General features: G+C 49.0%; 1 protein-coding gene across 4 annotated transcripts in view; it reads left to right on the top strand.

Moving 5' to 3' along the window:
• The first annotated feature begins 6,653 nt into the window (after window positions 1-6,653).
• Window positions 6,654-17,234, top strand: part of GLT1D1 (glycosyltransferase 1 domain containing 1) — a 117,213-nt gene continuing 106,632 nt past the window's right edge. For 2 of the 4 annotated variants that reach the window (XM_010388769.2, XM_030939930.1), the window contains exons 1-2: window positions 6,654-6,884; window positions 14,988-15,136. In XM_010388769.2, coding sequence (XP_010387071.2) covers window positions 6,817-6,884; window positions 14,988-15,136 — 217 coding nt within the window. In that variant the 5' untranslated portion in view covers window positions 6,654-6,816. The remainder of the gene's footprint in view (window positions 6,885-14,987; window positions 15,137-17,234) is intronic. The other 2 variants (XM_030939929.1, XM_010388770.2) reach the window with 2 other exon arrangements.

Here is a 17,234-nt window from a genome sequence, read left to right as displayed (position 1 = left end):
CCACCAGAAGCTGAAAGATGCAACTAACAGGTTCCCCACTAGAGGCTCCAGAGGAAAGGGTCCCTCTGCTGACAGCGTGATCCCAGACGTCTGTCTTCCAGAGCCAGAGGAAGGGCCACTCTGTGACACCGTGAGCCCAGACGTCTGTCCTCCAGAGCTTCCAGAGGAAAGGCTTAGGCCATGGAGGAGTTCGTGGTTCTTTGTTATGCAGCCCCAGGAAGCCTTGAGTGAGGGAAAGTCCAGTCTGGAGGAGAAGGAGGCCATGCCCAGCAGTAGAGAACTACTTCCATTTTAGAAAACAAAATAGTGGCCGGGTGCAGTGGCTCACGCCTGTAATCCCAGCACTTCGGGAGGTCGAGGTGGGCGGATCACGAGGTCAGGAGATCGAGACCATCCTGGCTAACACAGTGAAACCCCATCTCTACTAAAAATACAAAAAATTAGCCAGGCATGGTGGCGGGCGCCTGTAGTCCCAGCTACTCAGGAGACTGAGGCAGGAGAATGGCGTGAACCCGGGAGGCGGAGCTTGCAGTGAGCTGAGATCGCATCACTGCACTCCACCCTGGGCGACAGAGCAAGACTCTGTCCCAAAAAAAAAAAAGAAAAGAAAAGAAAAGAAAAGAAAAAAGTGTTCACCATATTTGTTCTTCAATCCTGAGGAATTAACCATCCTATTGTGGTGAATTTTATATGTCAGCTTGACTGGGAGCATGGGGTGCCCTATTAGACCATTCTCACACTGCTCTAGAGAAATACCCAAGGCCAGGCACGGTGGCTCATACCTGTCATCCCAGCACTTTGGGAGACTGAGGCGGGTAGATCACCTGGGGTCAGGAGTTTGAGACCAGCCTGGCCAACATGGTGAAACCCCGTCTCTACTAAAAATACTAAAATTAGCTGGACGCATGCCTGTAATCCCCGCTACTCGGGAGGCTGAGACAGGAGAATCACTTGTACCTGGGAGGCGGAGGCTGCGGTGATCCGAGATCACACCACTGCATTTCAGACTATGTAATGACAAAATGAGACCTCGTCTCAGCAACAACAACAACAACAACGAACAGAAATACCTGATAGCTGTGTGCCATGGCTCACGCCTATAATCGCAGCACTTTGGGGAGGCTGAGGCAGACAGTCACCTGAGGTCAGGAGTTCGAGACCAGCCTGGCCAACACAGTGAAATCTGATCTCTACTAAAAATACAAAAATTAGCCAGTGGCACATGCCTGTAATTCCAACTACTCAGGAGGCTCAGGCAGGAGAATCGCTTGAACCCAAGAGGTGGAGGTTGCAGTGAGCTGAGATCGCACAACTGCATTCCAGCCTGGGCATCGGAGTGAGACCCTGTCTCAAAAAAAAAAAAAAAAAAAAAAAGAAAAAGAAATACACAAGACTGGGTAGTTTCAAAGAAAAGAGGTTGAATTGGCTTGCGATTCTGCAGGCTGTACAGGAAGCACCATGGCTTCTGCTTCTGGGGAGGCCTCAGGAAGCTTCCAATCATGGCAGAAGGCAGATGGGGAGTGAGGCGTCTCACATGGCCAGAGCAGGAGCAAGAGAGCATGGAGAGGTGTTGCACACTGTAAACTTCCAGAGCTGGCGGGAACTCACTCACTCTCATGAAGACAGAACCAAGGGGAGGGCACTAAGCCATTCATGAGAAATCCACCCCCATGATCCAGCCACCTCCCACCAGGCCCCACCTCCAACACTGGGGACTACAATTCCACATGAGATTTGGGCGAGGACACAGATCCAAGCCCATATCGGGTGCCCACATTGGACATAGTTTCAAGGTGGACCTGGGCGGGTGTTTCCAGATGAGATTGGCATCTGTGAACTCAGCTGAGCAAGTGCCCTCCCCAGTGTGGGTGGGCTTCATCCAATCTGTTGAAGGCCTAAGTAGAGGAAAAAAGGTCGGGCACGGTGGCTTACGCCTGTAATCCCAGCACTTGGGAGGCGAGGCGGGCATGCAGATCACTTGAGGTCAGGAGTTCGAGACTACCCCAGCCAAAATAGCAAAGCCCCATCTCTACTAAAAATGCAAAAATTATCTGGGTATAGTGGCATTTGCCTGTTATCCCAGCTACTCAGGAGGCTGAGGCAGGAGAATTGCTTGAACCCAGGAGGCGGAGTTTGCAGTGAGCCGGGATCCCACCACTGCACTCCAGCCTGGGTGACAGAGTAAGACCCTGTCTCAAGAAAAAGAGGAGGAGAGAGGAATTTGCGCCGCACCCCCATGCCCCTCTGTTTTCCTCACTGCCTCACTGCTTGAGCTGGCACATTTCATGTCATCCTCTCAGCCTCCACCCCCACCATTCCCCCCCACCCCCAAACTGGGATTTACACCATTGCTCAGGCCTTCAGACTGGAACTGAATTACACCACCAGCTTTCCTGGGTCTCTGTATGGCAGACAGCAGATCATGGTACTTCTCAGCCTTCCTGATTACATGAGCTGATGCCTCATAATAAATCTCCATTTACAAATAGAAATCTCTCATTAGTTCTGCTTCCTTGGAGAACCCTAATACAGGTATCTACTGGCGTTTGGGGGAGAGCATTTTTTCTTTAGGTAGGGATGTCCTATATGTTGCAAGGTGTTAAAACTTCTGGGCCTAGTTGTGAAATATTGATGACATTCCTTAATCATTCTGACAACAAATTTCCTTCTTCACCCCCAAATTTCCAAAAGTCCTCTGGAGAGCAGTGCTGCATCTGGTTCAACCACTCGTAAGCTGTAGAGAGACAAGAAAAGAGATAATCACAGAGTCAGGCCATTTTTACCTGCAAGAATTTAAAAAACAGAGTTTTTAAAGTTCTTCATGTTTCTTCTATTACTGAATTCCTTGCTTCCTTCGTTCCTCCTTCCCTGCCTCCCTCCCTCTCCATCCCTCCTTCCTTCACTTGTTCCTTTCTTTCTTCTTACTTTCATTACTTCTTTTGTATCATCAAGAATGAGTGTTGAATCCTACTGAATGTTCTTATTCCACCCACCGAGAGGGTCATATGTGTTTCTGTTACTGGAAAGGGGTCCTATTCCAAACCCCAAGAGAAGGTTCTTGGATCTCACACAAGAAAGAATTCAGGGTGAGTCCATAGAGTAAAGTGAAAGCAAGTTTATTAAGAAAGTAAAGGAATAAAGAATGGCTAGTCTATAGACAGAGCAGCCCGAGGGCTGCTGGTTGCCCATTTTTATGGTGATTTCTTGATGATATGCTCAAGGAGTGGATTATTCATGCCTCCCCTGTTTTGACGTTGCCATGGCATCCGTAAACTGTCATGGCGTTAGTGGGAGTGTAGCAGTGAGGACAACCAGAGGTCACTGTCATTGCCGTCTTGGTTTTGGTGGGTTTTGGCTGACTTCTTTACTGCAAACTGTTTTATCAGCAAAGTCTTTGTGACCTCTATCTTGCACCGACGTCCTATCTCATCCTGTCACTTAGAATGCCTTAACCTCCTGGGAATGCAGCCCACCCGGTCTCAGCCTCATTTTACCCAGCCCCTATTTGAGAGGGAGTTGCTCTGGTTCAAATGCCTCTGCCATTTTCTCTTTTAATCTATTAATTTATATTGCTATGGCAGAGGTGACTTACTGCAAACCTATTCTGTCACTTTAGTAACCACGATTGTATTTAGGTGGCAGTGTACCCAGTTAATAGACTGCATGTCTCAGCCTCCTTGGATGCAAGAAGTGGTCACGTGGCCAATACGATAAAGGCATAGGGCAGTTTGCATTTTTAGGAAGACCCTTTAAAATGAAATACACCATTGGAGTGCACCACTTTTGCCTTTCCTTCCTTCCTGCTGCCTGGAATGTTGATGTGATGGGTGGAGCTGCAGCAGTCCTACTCCTTATCAATTCCTCGATAAGGTGATCTTGAGACTAGAAGCCAAACACTAGCATGACGGAGTAGACAGAGGAAAGTCTAGGTTCCTGGTGATAGTACAGCCACTATATTAGGCTTGGGCCACCTACTTCTGAACTTAATTTACATAAAAATAAACGTCAATGTTTTTCTAAAAACAAGAATCCAGATCAAGGTTATCAAGGAATAGAAGTGAGCCTTCAACCACAGTGTGAAATGGCGCATTCGGATTTCATCTAAAGTAGGCAGCTGCTTCCCAGCTTCATTCAGCCACAGGACGGTAGCTTCATTTAATCAGATCTCTCATTTGTCAGCAGATACCAGATATTCCAACTTCTATATGAAAGCTCCCAATTTAAAAATGGTGGCTTGGCCAGGTATAGTGGCTCACGCCTGTAATCCCATCACTCCGGGAGGCTGAGGTGAGTTGACTGCTTGAGCCCAGGAGCTCAAGACCAGCCTGGGCAACATAGTGAGACCCCACTTCTACAAAAAATACAAAAAATTAGCCCAGCATCATGGCGCACATCTATGGTCCCAGCTACTGTTGAGGCTGAGTGGGAGGACCACCTGAGCCCAGGAGGTGGAAGCTGCAGTGATGCATAATCACACCACAGCACCCCAGCCTGGATGACAGAGTGAGACAGGCTTAAAACAAACAAAAAATAATAGCTCAGCTTTCATGAAAAACATGGTGTAGCCTAAATACAATACATCTAAGGATGATATTTAGCCCACAGGGCTGCCAGTTGAACTCTGCTTAGGGAGGTTCCTTTCTGGGCTCGTGCTGAAGTCACCTTTGTAAAATCAGAAATGTATCTATTCGCATTTAGCTTTTAATATCCCATGGGCAAGGTGAAATAGGGGAAGATCATGGGCAGATGCCACCCCTCTACTTCTGCACACCACACAAGACACTGCGTTTTATTGCCTCTTCATGGTGTGTAGCAAATATAGCAGGAGTCCACTCAAAACTTATTTAACACTGAGTCTTGCTTTATTGCCCAGGCTGGAGTGCAGTGGTGTGATCACCGCTCACTTCAACCTCCGCCTCCTGGGTTCAAATGATTCTCATGCCTCAGCCTCTCAAGTACCTAGGACTACTGGCGTGTACCACCGCGCCCATCTATTTTTCTATTTTTGGTAGAGACGGGCTTTTGCCATGTTGGCCAGATGGGTCTTGAACTCCTGGCCTCAAGTGATCCACCCACCTCGGCCTCCCAAAGTGCTGGAATTATAGGCATGAGCTGCCGCGCCCGGTGTCAAAACTCTCTTTCTAAAATTTCATCAGAAGGGGGTTGTGGCAGCTCTGTGCAACTTGTCCCCTTTCCTGTTTCCTCGTGTAATTCTGTTGGAAAGTATAGTTTAGCAGAATGATAATATTTTCAGATTGCTTTTGTCCTTAAAAAAGTATGTGGCCGGCCTGCCCAGTGCCTGGGAAGCTGAAATACCAGGAAGAAGAACAAAATCCTGGGTGTTCTATTGAGAGTGAGAGGAGGACAGGATTTTGATTGTTCTGCAATGATATAAAACTCTCCCCTACTCCATGCCACACTGAGAGACAGAGTGGTGGATCTAACTGGGAGAAGGCTTGTGGAGCTGAATGCACCCTCCAGGATGAACTTTTATGTCTTGATAAGTCTGGGGGTCACCATGCTGCATAATGAGACTAGAGACCTGCCACTGATGGTGGTTATCACATGTCATGACTTTCTTCATTCCCACTTTCCCTTTCTGAGGCTGGAAGATATTTGGGGGGTGAGAGAAAATCGAGTTTGAAGGTAAATGAAAATATTGGGCACCCACTAGAATGTTCCACATCTGTAAATACGAATGCATCTTTGTAAACACTTAACATCTGTTTTGGGGGGTGCTTGTTTAAATCCACAGATGGTATTTTGCCAGAGGCCTCCTTTAGTTCCCTATTTCTCTCACTCAAGGTATCCTGTTTTGGAGATCCAGACCAGGTGCAGCCCATGTACCTTGATGAACCCCGGGTTCCCCTCTCCATCATCTTACTCACCCCACAGGTGCGGCCCTGAAATGTGTTTCTACTGTCTCCTCACACAGTCCCCATGTTCCCCGCCTCTGGTTAGTTTTAGGGTAGTCTGGCCTGGGAAGGAATTTGGGACTGATCATGCCACGTCCCCTGGAATGGGACTAGAAAGGAATCCTGGGCTTCCTGGGGACCAAGGCCCCACTCAGGTTGTCATGGAAAATGAGGCTGAGAGCCCCTCTCTGCAGCACCCTGTGGGAGGGAACCCGAGGTCTCTGCTGGTCCTGGTGGGTACAGACCTGCAGCCATCCCGGTGCTCCGTGAAGCTCACTGATTTCCCCATGAAGCCCATGGAAGCCATCACTGGTTTCCATGGGAGCGGACCATGGCTGCTCCTGTTCCCTGTGGGAAAGGACCAAGGCCACCCCTGGTCCGGCTCACAGTGGGAAGGGACTGTGGTCACTGCTGGTCCTGGTCCCGGCGGAAGGGACTGTGGTCACCGCTGGTCCTGGTCCCCGAGGGAGGGACCGTGGTAATCGCTGGCACTGGTCCCCGCGGAAGGGACTGTGGTCACCGCTGATCCTGGTCCCCGTGGGAGGGACCGTGGTAATCGCTGGCACTGGTCCCCGCAGAAGGGACTGTGGTCACCGCTCATCCTGGTCCAGGTGGGAGCGGACCGCGGCTACCCTGGTGATGGACCCCACGGGGCGCACCCGCGCCAACCCGCACCCAGAGCTCGCGCCATCCGAGGCCCTTGGTTCCCGTCCTCCTCCCCGCCTGGCGCCGGAACCTGCGAGCTCGGGCGCGGCCTCGGGGAGGGGCGGGCGCGGCCTCCGGGAGGGGCGGGCGGGACAGACCCAGCCGCCCCGGCTCCCCCGCTGTCTGCGTCTGCGCCGCCCCCGGGGCCTGGTCGGCGGCGGCTGGGCTGGTCGATGGCCCCGGCGGCGGCGGCGGTATGCGGCTCCTATTCCTGGCAGTGCTGCGCCCGCACACGGGGAACGCGGTCACGGCCCAGCGCGTCCGGTAGGTGCAAGACGCCCGGGCCTGCGAAGTCGGGAGCGGGGTCTAGGGGGTGGGGACGCGGGACCCGGGGACGCGGGACGCTTAGCCAGGCCCGGTCCAGCGGCGCCGGGGCCGCCGCGAGCCGCGCGCACAAACGGACGGGCCGGTGCCGCCTGCTGGGCGCGCGGGGGTCGGTGCCTCCAGGCCGGCGCGCGTGTCCCCGGGTCTTTGTGCGGCCGGCGCGTTGGCCTCGCGCTCTCCGGAGGGGACTGAGCAGGTGAACAGGCCCGGGGCCGCCCGCGGAGGGGCCCGGGAAGGCCTCGCTGCAGAAGCAGGATGGGAGCAGGATCCGCTGGGATGCGCAGCAGGGTTCTCAGGGAAGCGCAGCAAGGTCTGCGGAGCTCTGGGCGGGGGCGCGTTTCCAGGCCGGGGATCGCGGTGCCAGCCTTGCCCTCGCGGATCGGGTGTCGGCTGTGTGCCGGCGTCCGGAGTCCTGTCTCCCGAAATCCCTTCCCCACCTCCCCTCCGCTCTCTCTATTCTCGGCTTCCTGGCTGGTTAGCTCCTTCACACATCTTTTTCTGCCTTTGTCTTAATTTGTTTACTTGTTGGTCTATGTTCTGGTCGGTGGAACGCAAGCCCGGCGGGGGCCGGGGGAGGGGCTGCCGCGTTAATCCGCCACCTCCCGCCTGCACCGCGGGCGCTCCGCCTGTATTAGCCGGATAAACATATTCCTTGAGGCGAAGCCTGGGAAGTGCCAGGATTAGAGCCTGCAGCTTAACAGAAGCCGTGTGTGTGTGTGTGAAGAAAAATGGACTTGCTTCATGAAATAGATTTTCCGATTTACTTCCCCTCTGCGGGCCTGTTTCCTCATCAATTTGTTTATTTTAAATGGAGTCTCCTGGCGCCCAGGCTGGAGTGCAGTGGCGCGATCTGGGCTCACTGCAATCTCCGCCTGCCGTGTTCAAGCGATTCTCCTGCCTCAGCCTCCCAAGTATTTGGGGTTACAGGTGCGAACCACCACACCCGGCTAATTTTTGTGTTTTTAGTAGAGACGGGGGTTCACCATGTTGGCCAGGTTGGTCTCGAACTCCTGACCTCAGGTGATCCGCCTGCCTTGGCCTCCCACAGTGCTGGGTTTACAGGCTGGAGCCACTGTGCCCGGCCTCCTCATCATTAAAATGAGCGATTGAGACTCCACCAACCCTTTCATGTCCCTTTCAGCTGATTTCTCCTAAAGCTCACAAGCAGAAATGACCAAGAGAGGATACATTCGTTTTCTGAAGTTTGCTGGAAAATTTATATTCAGGTTTCATGGTGCAGGTTTCTATTAAATAGGTCAGTGATGCTCCGCTTGGGTCTAGCAGTGAGGAGCCCTTTGTGTTCCTGGCTCTGTTGGATGGATCAGCATCCAGATACCAGTACGGGAGAGGAATGAAGGAGGTGATTTCACGTAGGGATTGGTGCTATTAAGAAAGCAAAACTAGGAGGCTGAGGCAGGAGAATCGCTGGAACCTGGGAGGCAGAGGTTGCAGTGAGACAATTGATCCGGGATCACGCCACTGCACTCTAAAAAAAAAAAAAGAAAACCTAGGGCGGGCGGGTGCAGCGGCTCAAACCTGTAATCCCAGCACTTTGGGAGACAGGTGGGAGAATTGCTTGAGCCCAGGAGTTAAAGACCAGCATGGGCAACATGGTGAAACCCTCTACAAAAAATAATTTAAAAATTAGCTGATGTGGTTGTGCGTGCCTGTGGTCCCAGCTACTCAGGAGATTGAGGCAGGAGGATTGGTTGAGCCCAGGAGGTCGAGGCTGCAGTGAACTGACATTGCGCCACTGAACTCCAGCCTGGGTGGCAGATCGAAACTAAAAAATAAAACAAAACCATTACTGGAAAGGGATCCTGATCCAGAACCTGAGAGAGGGTTCTTGGATCTTGCACAAGAAAGAATTCAGGGAGAGTCCTTAAAGTAAAAGCAAGTTTATTAAGAAAATAAACAAAAAAAAGAATAGCTACTCCATAGACAGAGCAGCCCCAAGGGCTGCTGGTTGCCTTTTTTTTTTTTTTTTTTTTTTTTTTTTTGAGGTGGAATGCCCTTTTTTTTTGAGACAGAGTTTCACTCTTTTGCCCAGGCTGGAGTGCAATGGCGGGATCTCAGCTCACTGCAACCTCCACCCCCAGTTTCCAGCGATTCTCCTGCCTTAGCCTCCTGAGTAGTTGGGATTACAGGCACCTGCCATGATGCCCAGCTGATTTTTGTATTTTTAGTAGAGACAGGGTTTCACCATGTTGGCCAGGCTGGTCTCAAACTCCTGAGCTCAGGTGATCCACCCACCTCAGCCTCCCAAAGTGCTAGGATTATAGGAATGAGCAACTTCACCTGGACTTGGTTGCCCATTTTTATGGTTATTTCTTGATGATATGCTAAACAAGGAGTGGATTATTCACGCTTTCCCTTTCTAGATCATATCGGGTAACTTCCTGACATTGCCATGGCATTTGTAAGCTGTCATCGCTCTCGTTGCCATCTTGGCTTTGGTTGGTCTTGGCTGGCTTTTTTTTTTTTTTTTTTTTGAGACTGAGTCTCGCTCTGTCGCCCAGGCTGGAGTGCAGTGGCTGGATCTCAGCTCACTGCAAGCTCTGCCTCCCGGGTTTACGCCATTCTCCTGCCTTAGCCTCCCGAGTAGCTGGGACTACAGGCGCCCACCACCTCGCCCGGCTAGTTTTTTTGCATTTTTTAGTAGAGACGGGGTTTCACCGTGTTAGCCAGGATGGTCTCGATCTCCTGACCTCGTGATCCGCCCGTCTCGGCCTCCCAAAGTGCTGGGATTACAGGCTTGAGCCACCGCGCCCGGCCTTGGCTGGCTTCTTTACCGCATCCTGTTTTATCAGCAAGGTCTTTACCACCTTGTATCTTGTGCCGACCTCCTATCTCATTCTGTGACTTAGAATTCCTTCACCATCTGTGAATGCAGCCCAGTAGGTCTTAACCTCATTTTACCCAGCCCTTATTCAAGATTGAGTTGCTCTGGTTCAGACGCCTCTGACAAAACTAGATAAAATGATAGAGAGGCATGATGATGGCTGGGATGCTTTAGAGAATGTGGTCTGGGAGGCTGTCTCAGGAGATGACACTGAAGCTAAGACCGCAAATAGGCCGTCACTAAGATCTGGAGGGACAGTCCCAGGAAGGGATAATATAGTGAGAACACGGGCCCTGGGCTGGAGGAAGCATGAGCTGTGTGAGAAGCAGAAAGGCAGCCAGGGTCACTGGACTGTAGAGAGTTTGGGGCCAGTGCTAGTAAATGAGCCAGAGCCAGAGGCCAAATCTGGCTTGTACATGTGGTGGGGAAAACACTTTGTGCTTAAGAAATAATTACCACTTTAAAAAAAAATGGTGAAACCCCGTCTCTACTAAAAATACAAAAATTAGCCAGCTGTGGTGGCACAGACCTGTAATCCTAGCTACTCAGGAGGCGGAGGCTCAAGAATGGCTTGAACCCGCGAGGCGGAGGTTGCAGTGAGCCAAGATGGCGCCACTGCACAACTGCCTGGGTGACAGGGTGAGACTCTGCCACACACACACACACACACACACACACACACACAAAACCCCAAAAACCCAAAACCCCAAACAATACAGCAGAACAACTATTGACAGGGCATTTCCATTGTATTAGGTATTATAAGTAATCTAGAGATGATTTGAAGTATACAGGAGGATGTGTGAAGGTGATATGCAAATACTGTGCCATTTTATATGTGGGGCTTAAGCATCCTCGGATTTTGTTATCCACAGGGGTCCTGGAACCAGTCCCCAACAGATACCCAGGGATGATTGTACTTATTACTTTTTGTAGTGAAAACATTGAAAATCTTTTTTTAAGCAATTTTGAAGTATACAGTATGTTGTTATTGACGATGGTCACCATGCTGTACAACCTGTTCCTCCTCCTGCCCCCCACTAACCCCCAACAACCTCCGGGAGCCACCATTCTGCTCTCCACTTCTGTGTGCTGGACTCTGTTAGCTCTTCATCTTTTCCCCCACAGTATCCATGTGGCTCCTCCCTCATCACCTTGAGGCTTTTTTTTTTTTTTTCCTGAGACCAAGTCTTTCTGTCACCCAGGCTGGAGTACAGTGGCATGACATTAGCTCACTGCAACCTCCACTTCCCTGGTTCAAGTGATTCTCCTGCCTTAGCCTCCTGAGTAGCAGGAATTACAGGGGTGCGACACCATACCTGGCTAATTCTTGTATTTTTAGTAGAGACGGAGTTTCACCATGTTAGCCAGGCTGGTCTCGAACTCCTGACCTCAGGTGATCCACCCGATTCGGCCTCCCAAAGTGCTGGGATTACAGGCATGAGCCACTGCGCCAGCCACCTTCAGGTCACCTTCTTTAGTGGGACCTCCCATACCCACCCTTCTCAAATGGCAGCCCCTTCCACCGCACACGCTCTCCCTGTCTCCCTGGGGCTGGTGGTTTTCCTCCCTCCCAGGTTCAAGCGATTCTCCTGCCTCAGCCTCCCGAGTAGCTGGGATTATAGGTGCACGCCACCATGCCTGGATAATCTTTTTGTATTTTTAGTAGAGATGGGGTTTCACCATGTTGGTCAGGCTGGTCTTGAACTCCTGATCCAACCGCCTCAGCCTCCCGAAGTGCTGGGATTACAGGCGTGAGCCACCGCGCCCAGCTGATTCAAGGGTAATTTTAAGTATACTTGATTGTGCTGATTTTGTAATCAATGCCCCAAGTAAGATGTGAACTCCATCTTCCATATAAATGCATTACAGAGGGGTTATAATAGAGACAGGCTCAAAACTAAATGGAAATTTTGAGAGTGTCATGTCAGAGGCGTGGAGACTCAAGAAGGGAGCGTGATGTGCCAGAGGTCCTGCCGTGAGGGGTGGTTGGAGTGGAGTGCACTTCTGCCATGCAGGGTGAGCTGTGTTCTGAGCTGAGGCGTTTATCCCAGAGACACACTCAGCCATTAGTTTATTCCCTAAGCAGAATAGAAATGGTCCCCATTCTTATGTGGTTGACAGTTGAACTGGATACAGTGAGCTCTTTGCAGGTTTTAATCAGAAAAGAGACCGGGTCCCATTTGTTGTGTATGCACACACGCGCGCACACACACATGTACACACACACCTTGAACAATTCAAAAAGATAATACATGCATGTGGTAAAAGCTATCCAACAATACAAAAGCTTGTGTGTCTCTTTCTCTCTCTCTCTCTCTCTCTCTCTCTCTCTCTCTCTCTCTCTCTCTCTCTCTCTCTCTCTCTCTCTCTCTCTCTCTTTCATTTTGAGACAGAGTCTCACTCTGTTGAGACCCAGGCTGAAGTGCACTGGCGTGATCATGGCTCTCTGTAGCCTTGAATTCCTGGACTCATCGATTCTCCCACCTCAGCCTCCCAAACAGCTGGGACCACAGGTGCATGTCTTCACACCCAGCTAATTTTTAAAAGTTTTTGTAGACACAGAGTTTCATCACGTTGTCTAGACTGGTCTCGAACTTCTGAGCTCAAATGATCCTCCCACCTCTGCCTCCCAAAGTGCTGTGATAACAGGTGGGAGCCACTGCACCTGGCCTGATTCTCCTTTTTGGACGCAATGATTGTTATCTCTTTTTAATGTATCCTTCTAGAGATATTCTATGTGCACACAGTGTATGTACCCAAAAGTATCTTCACTTTGCTCTGTTTTCATTAATAGTGAATGTTGGAATTCATTCTTAATACTTCATAGTGATCCATTGCATTCTTTTGATGGCAAAAGAACATGATTAGGTCCATCTACCATAATATAGCGGTGCCCTGTGGATGCACGTTGAGGTAGTTTTTAGTCTTTTTCCTACTTCACAGCTGCAGTGCGTATTCCTGGGTGCAGGCTTTTGCACATATATCCAAGTATACCTTTGGAATACATTCCTAGAAGTGGAGTTATTTGGTCACAGGGTTTGTGCATTTAAAATTTTCTAGCTGCTGTTACATTGCCCACTAGAGAGGTTCTACCAGTTTGCTCTCTCATAGATAATGTATAGGAGTGTTTATTTCACAAGGCCTCCAGTTAACTTTTTAATCTTTACAGATGTTCTGGATTAAAAAGATGGCTGATATTGAGCATCATTTTCTTTGTTCAAGAGTCCAGTGTATTTCTTTTTCTATGGACTGCAATTTTGTGCCTATCTCTATTTTTCTTTTTCCCCTTCCTTCCTTCCTTTCTTCCTTCCTTCCTTCCTCCCTTCCTTCCTTCCTCCCTCCCTCCCTCCCTCCCTCTCCCCCTCCCCGTCCCCCTCCCCTCCCCTCCCCTCCCCTCCCCTCCCCTCCCCTCCCCTCCCCTCCCCTCCCCTCCCCTCCCCTCCCCTCTCCTCTCCTCTCCTCTCCTCTCCTCTCCTCTCCTCTTCTTTCTCTCACTCTGTTGCCCAGGCTGGAGTGCAGTGGCACGATCTCAGCTCACTGCAACATCTGCCTCCTGGGTTCAAGCGATTCTCGTGCCTCAGCCTCCCCAGTAGCTAGGATTACAGGTGTGCGCCACCACACCTCGCTAATTTTTGTACTTTGAGTAGAGATGGGATCTCACCATGTTGGCCAGGCTGGTCTCACACTCCTGACCTCAAGTGATCTGCCTGCCTCAGCCTCCCAGAGTGCTGGGATTACAGGCTTGAGCCACTGTGGCTGGCTTTTTTTTTTTTTTTTTTTTTTTTTTGAGACAGGGTCTTGCTCTGTCACCCAGGCTGGAGTACAGTGGCACAATCCTGGCTCACTACAGCCTCGACCTCACAGGTTCAAGCAGTTGTCCCATCTCAGCCTTCCAAGTAGCTAGGACTACCAGTATGTGACACCATGCCCAGTGCATTAAAAATTTTTTTTATAGAGATGGGGTTTCACCATATTGACCAGGCTGGTCTCAAACTCCTGGGCTCAAGCCATCTGTCTGCCTTGACCTCTCAAAGTGCTGGGATTACAGGCATGAGCCACCTCACCCAGCCCTCATCTCTGTTTTCCTACTGTGTTGTTAGCCTTTTTTCTTTATTGATTTACAAATGCTCTTTATATATTAAGCAGATGAACTTTTTTCTCTAGTAAGAGTCGTAAATAGTTTCTTCCCCAGTTTCTCATTTGTTTTCTGATTTTGTTCATGTGTCTTCCAATTTTGTTCATGTTGTTGTCACTATTGAAAAAATTTCTTTTTTGTTTATGAGATATTTTATATTTATGTTAGCAGGAACTGAAACTAAGGTGGAGAGAAAGAAGAGACATGTTTGAAAGACATAAATATTGTGTGTGTGTGTGTGTGTGTGTGTGTGTGTGTAGCAGGTAGAATGGAAAGACCAGGAAGTATTTTTTGAATCTATGATAATAGGTGACTTTTGAAGTCTTTTCAAAGAACTGAGCAACAGAGGCCCGAAAACAATCTTTAGATACCACAATTCAGGGACAGGAGAGAAAACGTGGAATTAAGGAAATAGAAAAGGTATTGTCTGGTACGGCAAATGCCACTGGAGGTGGCAGTGTGTGCCCCATGTCTGAAGCTCAAGGCCTCCTGGGTCAACCTTCCTTCCAATGGCCTCGGTCGCAGCCATAGTCCTGGGTATCTGAGACGGGCAGATGTATGGTTAATGTCATTGATTCTAGGCCTTCTTTTGTATTTTAAGGCAAGGTGCTTACCAAGGGCAATTCAGTAAATAAGTAATCTTATGGAATTCATTCAAAATCTTAATCATAGTGGCTGAGCACAGTGGCTGATGCCTGTTATCCCAGCACTTTGGGAGGCCAAAGCAGGTAGATCATCCGAGATCAAAAGTTTGAGACCAGCCTGGCCAACGTGGTGAAATCCCATTTCTACTAAAAATACAAAAAATTAGCCAGGCATGGTGGTGCGCACGTGTGGTCTCAGCTACTCGGGAGACTGAGGCAGGAGAATTGCTTGGAGACCCGGGAGGCGGAGGTTGCAGTGAGCTGAGACCACACCATTGTACCTCAGCCTGGGCAGCAAGAGTGAAACTCTGTCTCAACAACAACAACAACAACTAAAAAAAAGCTTTACTGTAGCAGCAACCTGTTACATATTAACGTCTTCCTCTCATCTTCTCCTTTCTCTGTATTTTTTGATAAAGGGCCCATCTAGAGGCTGCAGGGCACGTGTGCGTTTTGAAAGATGCCTTTGACTTTGAAAGCCCATCTGAGATTGCAAACCTCATCTTGGCTGAGAACTGTGAGGCTGCCCTGGCTCTTCATCTCTATAGGGGAGGCAGGCTTTTGCAAGGTAATCCTCTTTCTCTTCAAAAGTAAAACACCAGAAATTCTGAAAACCAGAAGCACCTGTAATGTCCAATAATATGGGAAACAGTGTCTCCTGTTTATCCAGTTCAGAAATGGGAGACATGCAATCATCTCTTTGCTTTGCTTCTGAGTGTCCTCATGATGTGATGGCCAGCTTCTCTCTGAGAGAACCATCAGAAGAAAAGCAAGTTGGAAGTTGCCTTATTTTTCATGACCCAGGCATGTATTTACATGTACCTCCTCCCCCACCTTAAACACACACACACAAATGGAAGCCTACTGCTGAATATATATTCAGCATCTTACTTTTCACCACTCAGCCACACTTCTGGGAACCTTCTCCCATAGTGGCACTTAACATAGATCTATCTCATCCATTTTATGGAGATGCCATCATTTAAAGTCTTCAATTAATAAACATTTGTGTTGTCTTTCATTGTTCTATTTCACCCATTAGATTGTGTGTGTCTGTGCAGACATCATAGCATATGAACTTGGGAGAATATATCTGTACTTCCATATTTTTGCATCCATGCCTGAACAATCTAAACTAACTGTTTTCTGTATATGCAGACAGTGTTTCTGAAAGTATTATTTCTAGAGAGTTATTTTCTGCTGAACAAGTATATGACTTTGAATTTTTTTTTTCTTTTTTTTGACACAGGGTCTCACTCTGTTGCCCAGGATGGAGTGCAGTGATGCAATCTCAGCTCACTGAACCTCCATTTCCTGGGCTCAAATAACCCTCCCACCTCAGCCTCCCGAGTAGCTGGGACTACAGGCATGTGCTACAATGCCCGGCTATTTTTTTTGGTATATTTTAGAGACGAGGTCTTGCCATGTTGCCCAGGCTGGTCTTGAAGTCTTGGACTCAAGCAATCCACCCACCCTGGCCTCCCGAAGTGCTGAGATTAAAGGCATGAGCCACTGCACCCAGCCTTGAATTCAGTTTTAAGTGTAGTGAAACACAGTCTGAGCTTTGTCTCTGAATGTGAAAGAAGTGTAGAGTTTAACTTTCCTTATAGGCCAAGATGAAGTTCCAAACCCCTGATAGCTCAGTAGGAACCTTTGAAAGTTGTCGCTGACTGTTGCAACTCTTTTGTGCAGTCACAAAGCCTCGGCCCTGAGTTTAGTGATTCTGTTGACTGTGAGTTGTGTTGTCGCTGACTGTTGCAACTCTTTTGTGCAGTCACAAAGCCTCGGCCCTGAGTTTAGTGATTCTGTTGACTGTGAGTTGTGTTGTCGCTGACTGTTGCAACTCTTTTGTGCAGTCACAAAGCCTCGGCCCTGAGTTTAGTGATTCTGTTGACTGTGAGTTGTGTTGTCGCTGACTGTTGCAACTCTTGTGCAGTCACAAAGCCTCGGCCCTGAGTTTAGTGATTCTGTTGACTGAGTTGTGTTGTTTTCTTTTCTTTTTCTCTTCAACTTTTATTTTAAGTTCAGCAGCAGGACCTGTGCAGGATGTGTAGATTTGTTACAGAGGTAAACATGTGCCATGGTGGTTTGCTGTACAGATCATCCCATCACCTAGGTATTAAGCCCAGAACCCATTAGCTATTCTTCCTGATGCTCTCCCTTCTCCCACCCCACCCCCAATAGGTTGTGTCTGTGTCGTTTTCTGTAAAGTGATATTTATTATTCTTTTTTTTTTTTTCTTTTCCTTCTTTTTTTTTTTTTTGAGATGGAGTCTCACTCTGTGGCCCAGGCTGGAGTGCAGTGGCATGATCTGGGCTCACTGCAACCTCTGCCTAGCAAGCTCAAGCAATTCTTGTGCCTCAGCCTCCAGAATAGCTGGGATTACAGGTGCGTGCCACCACGCCCAGCTAATTTTTGTATTTTTAGCATAAATGGGCTTTCACTGTGTTGGCCAAGCTGGTCTCCATCTCCTGACTTAAAGTTATTCGCCCACCTTGGCCTCTCAATGTCCTGGGGTTGCAGGCTGGAGCTACCAAGTGCAGCCGGCCTCTGTTATTTATTTTTAAATGTTTTACACACACATGTGGAACATTTTATTCCCATAAGTGGGGTTAGGTCTGTACATTTAACTCATATCTTAGCTTTTTTCCAAATCCACAAAAGCT

The sequence above is a fragment of the Rhinopithecus roxellana genome, chromosome 10, assembly GCF_007565055.1.
Source record: "Rhinopithecus roxellana isolate Shanxi Qingling chromosome 10, ASM756505v1, whole genome shotgun sequence".
NCBI lineage: Eukaryota > Metazoa > Chordata > Mammalia > Primates > Cercopithecidae > Rhinopithecus > Rhinopithecus roxellana.
This window is presented reverse-complemented; position numbering and strand designations above follow the sequence as displayed.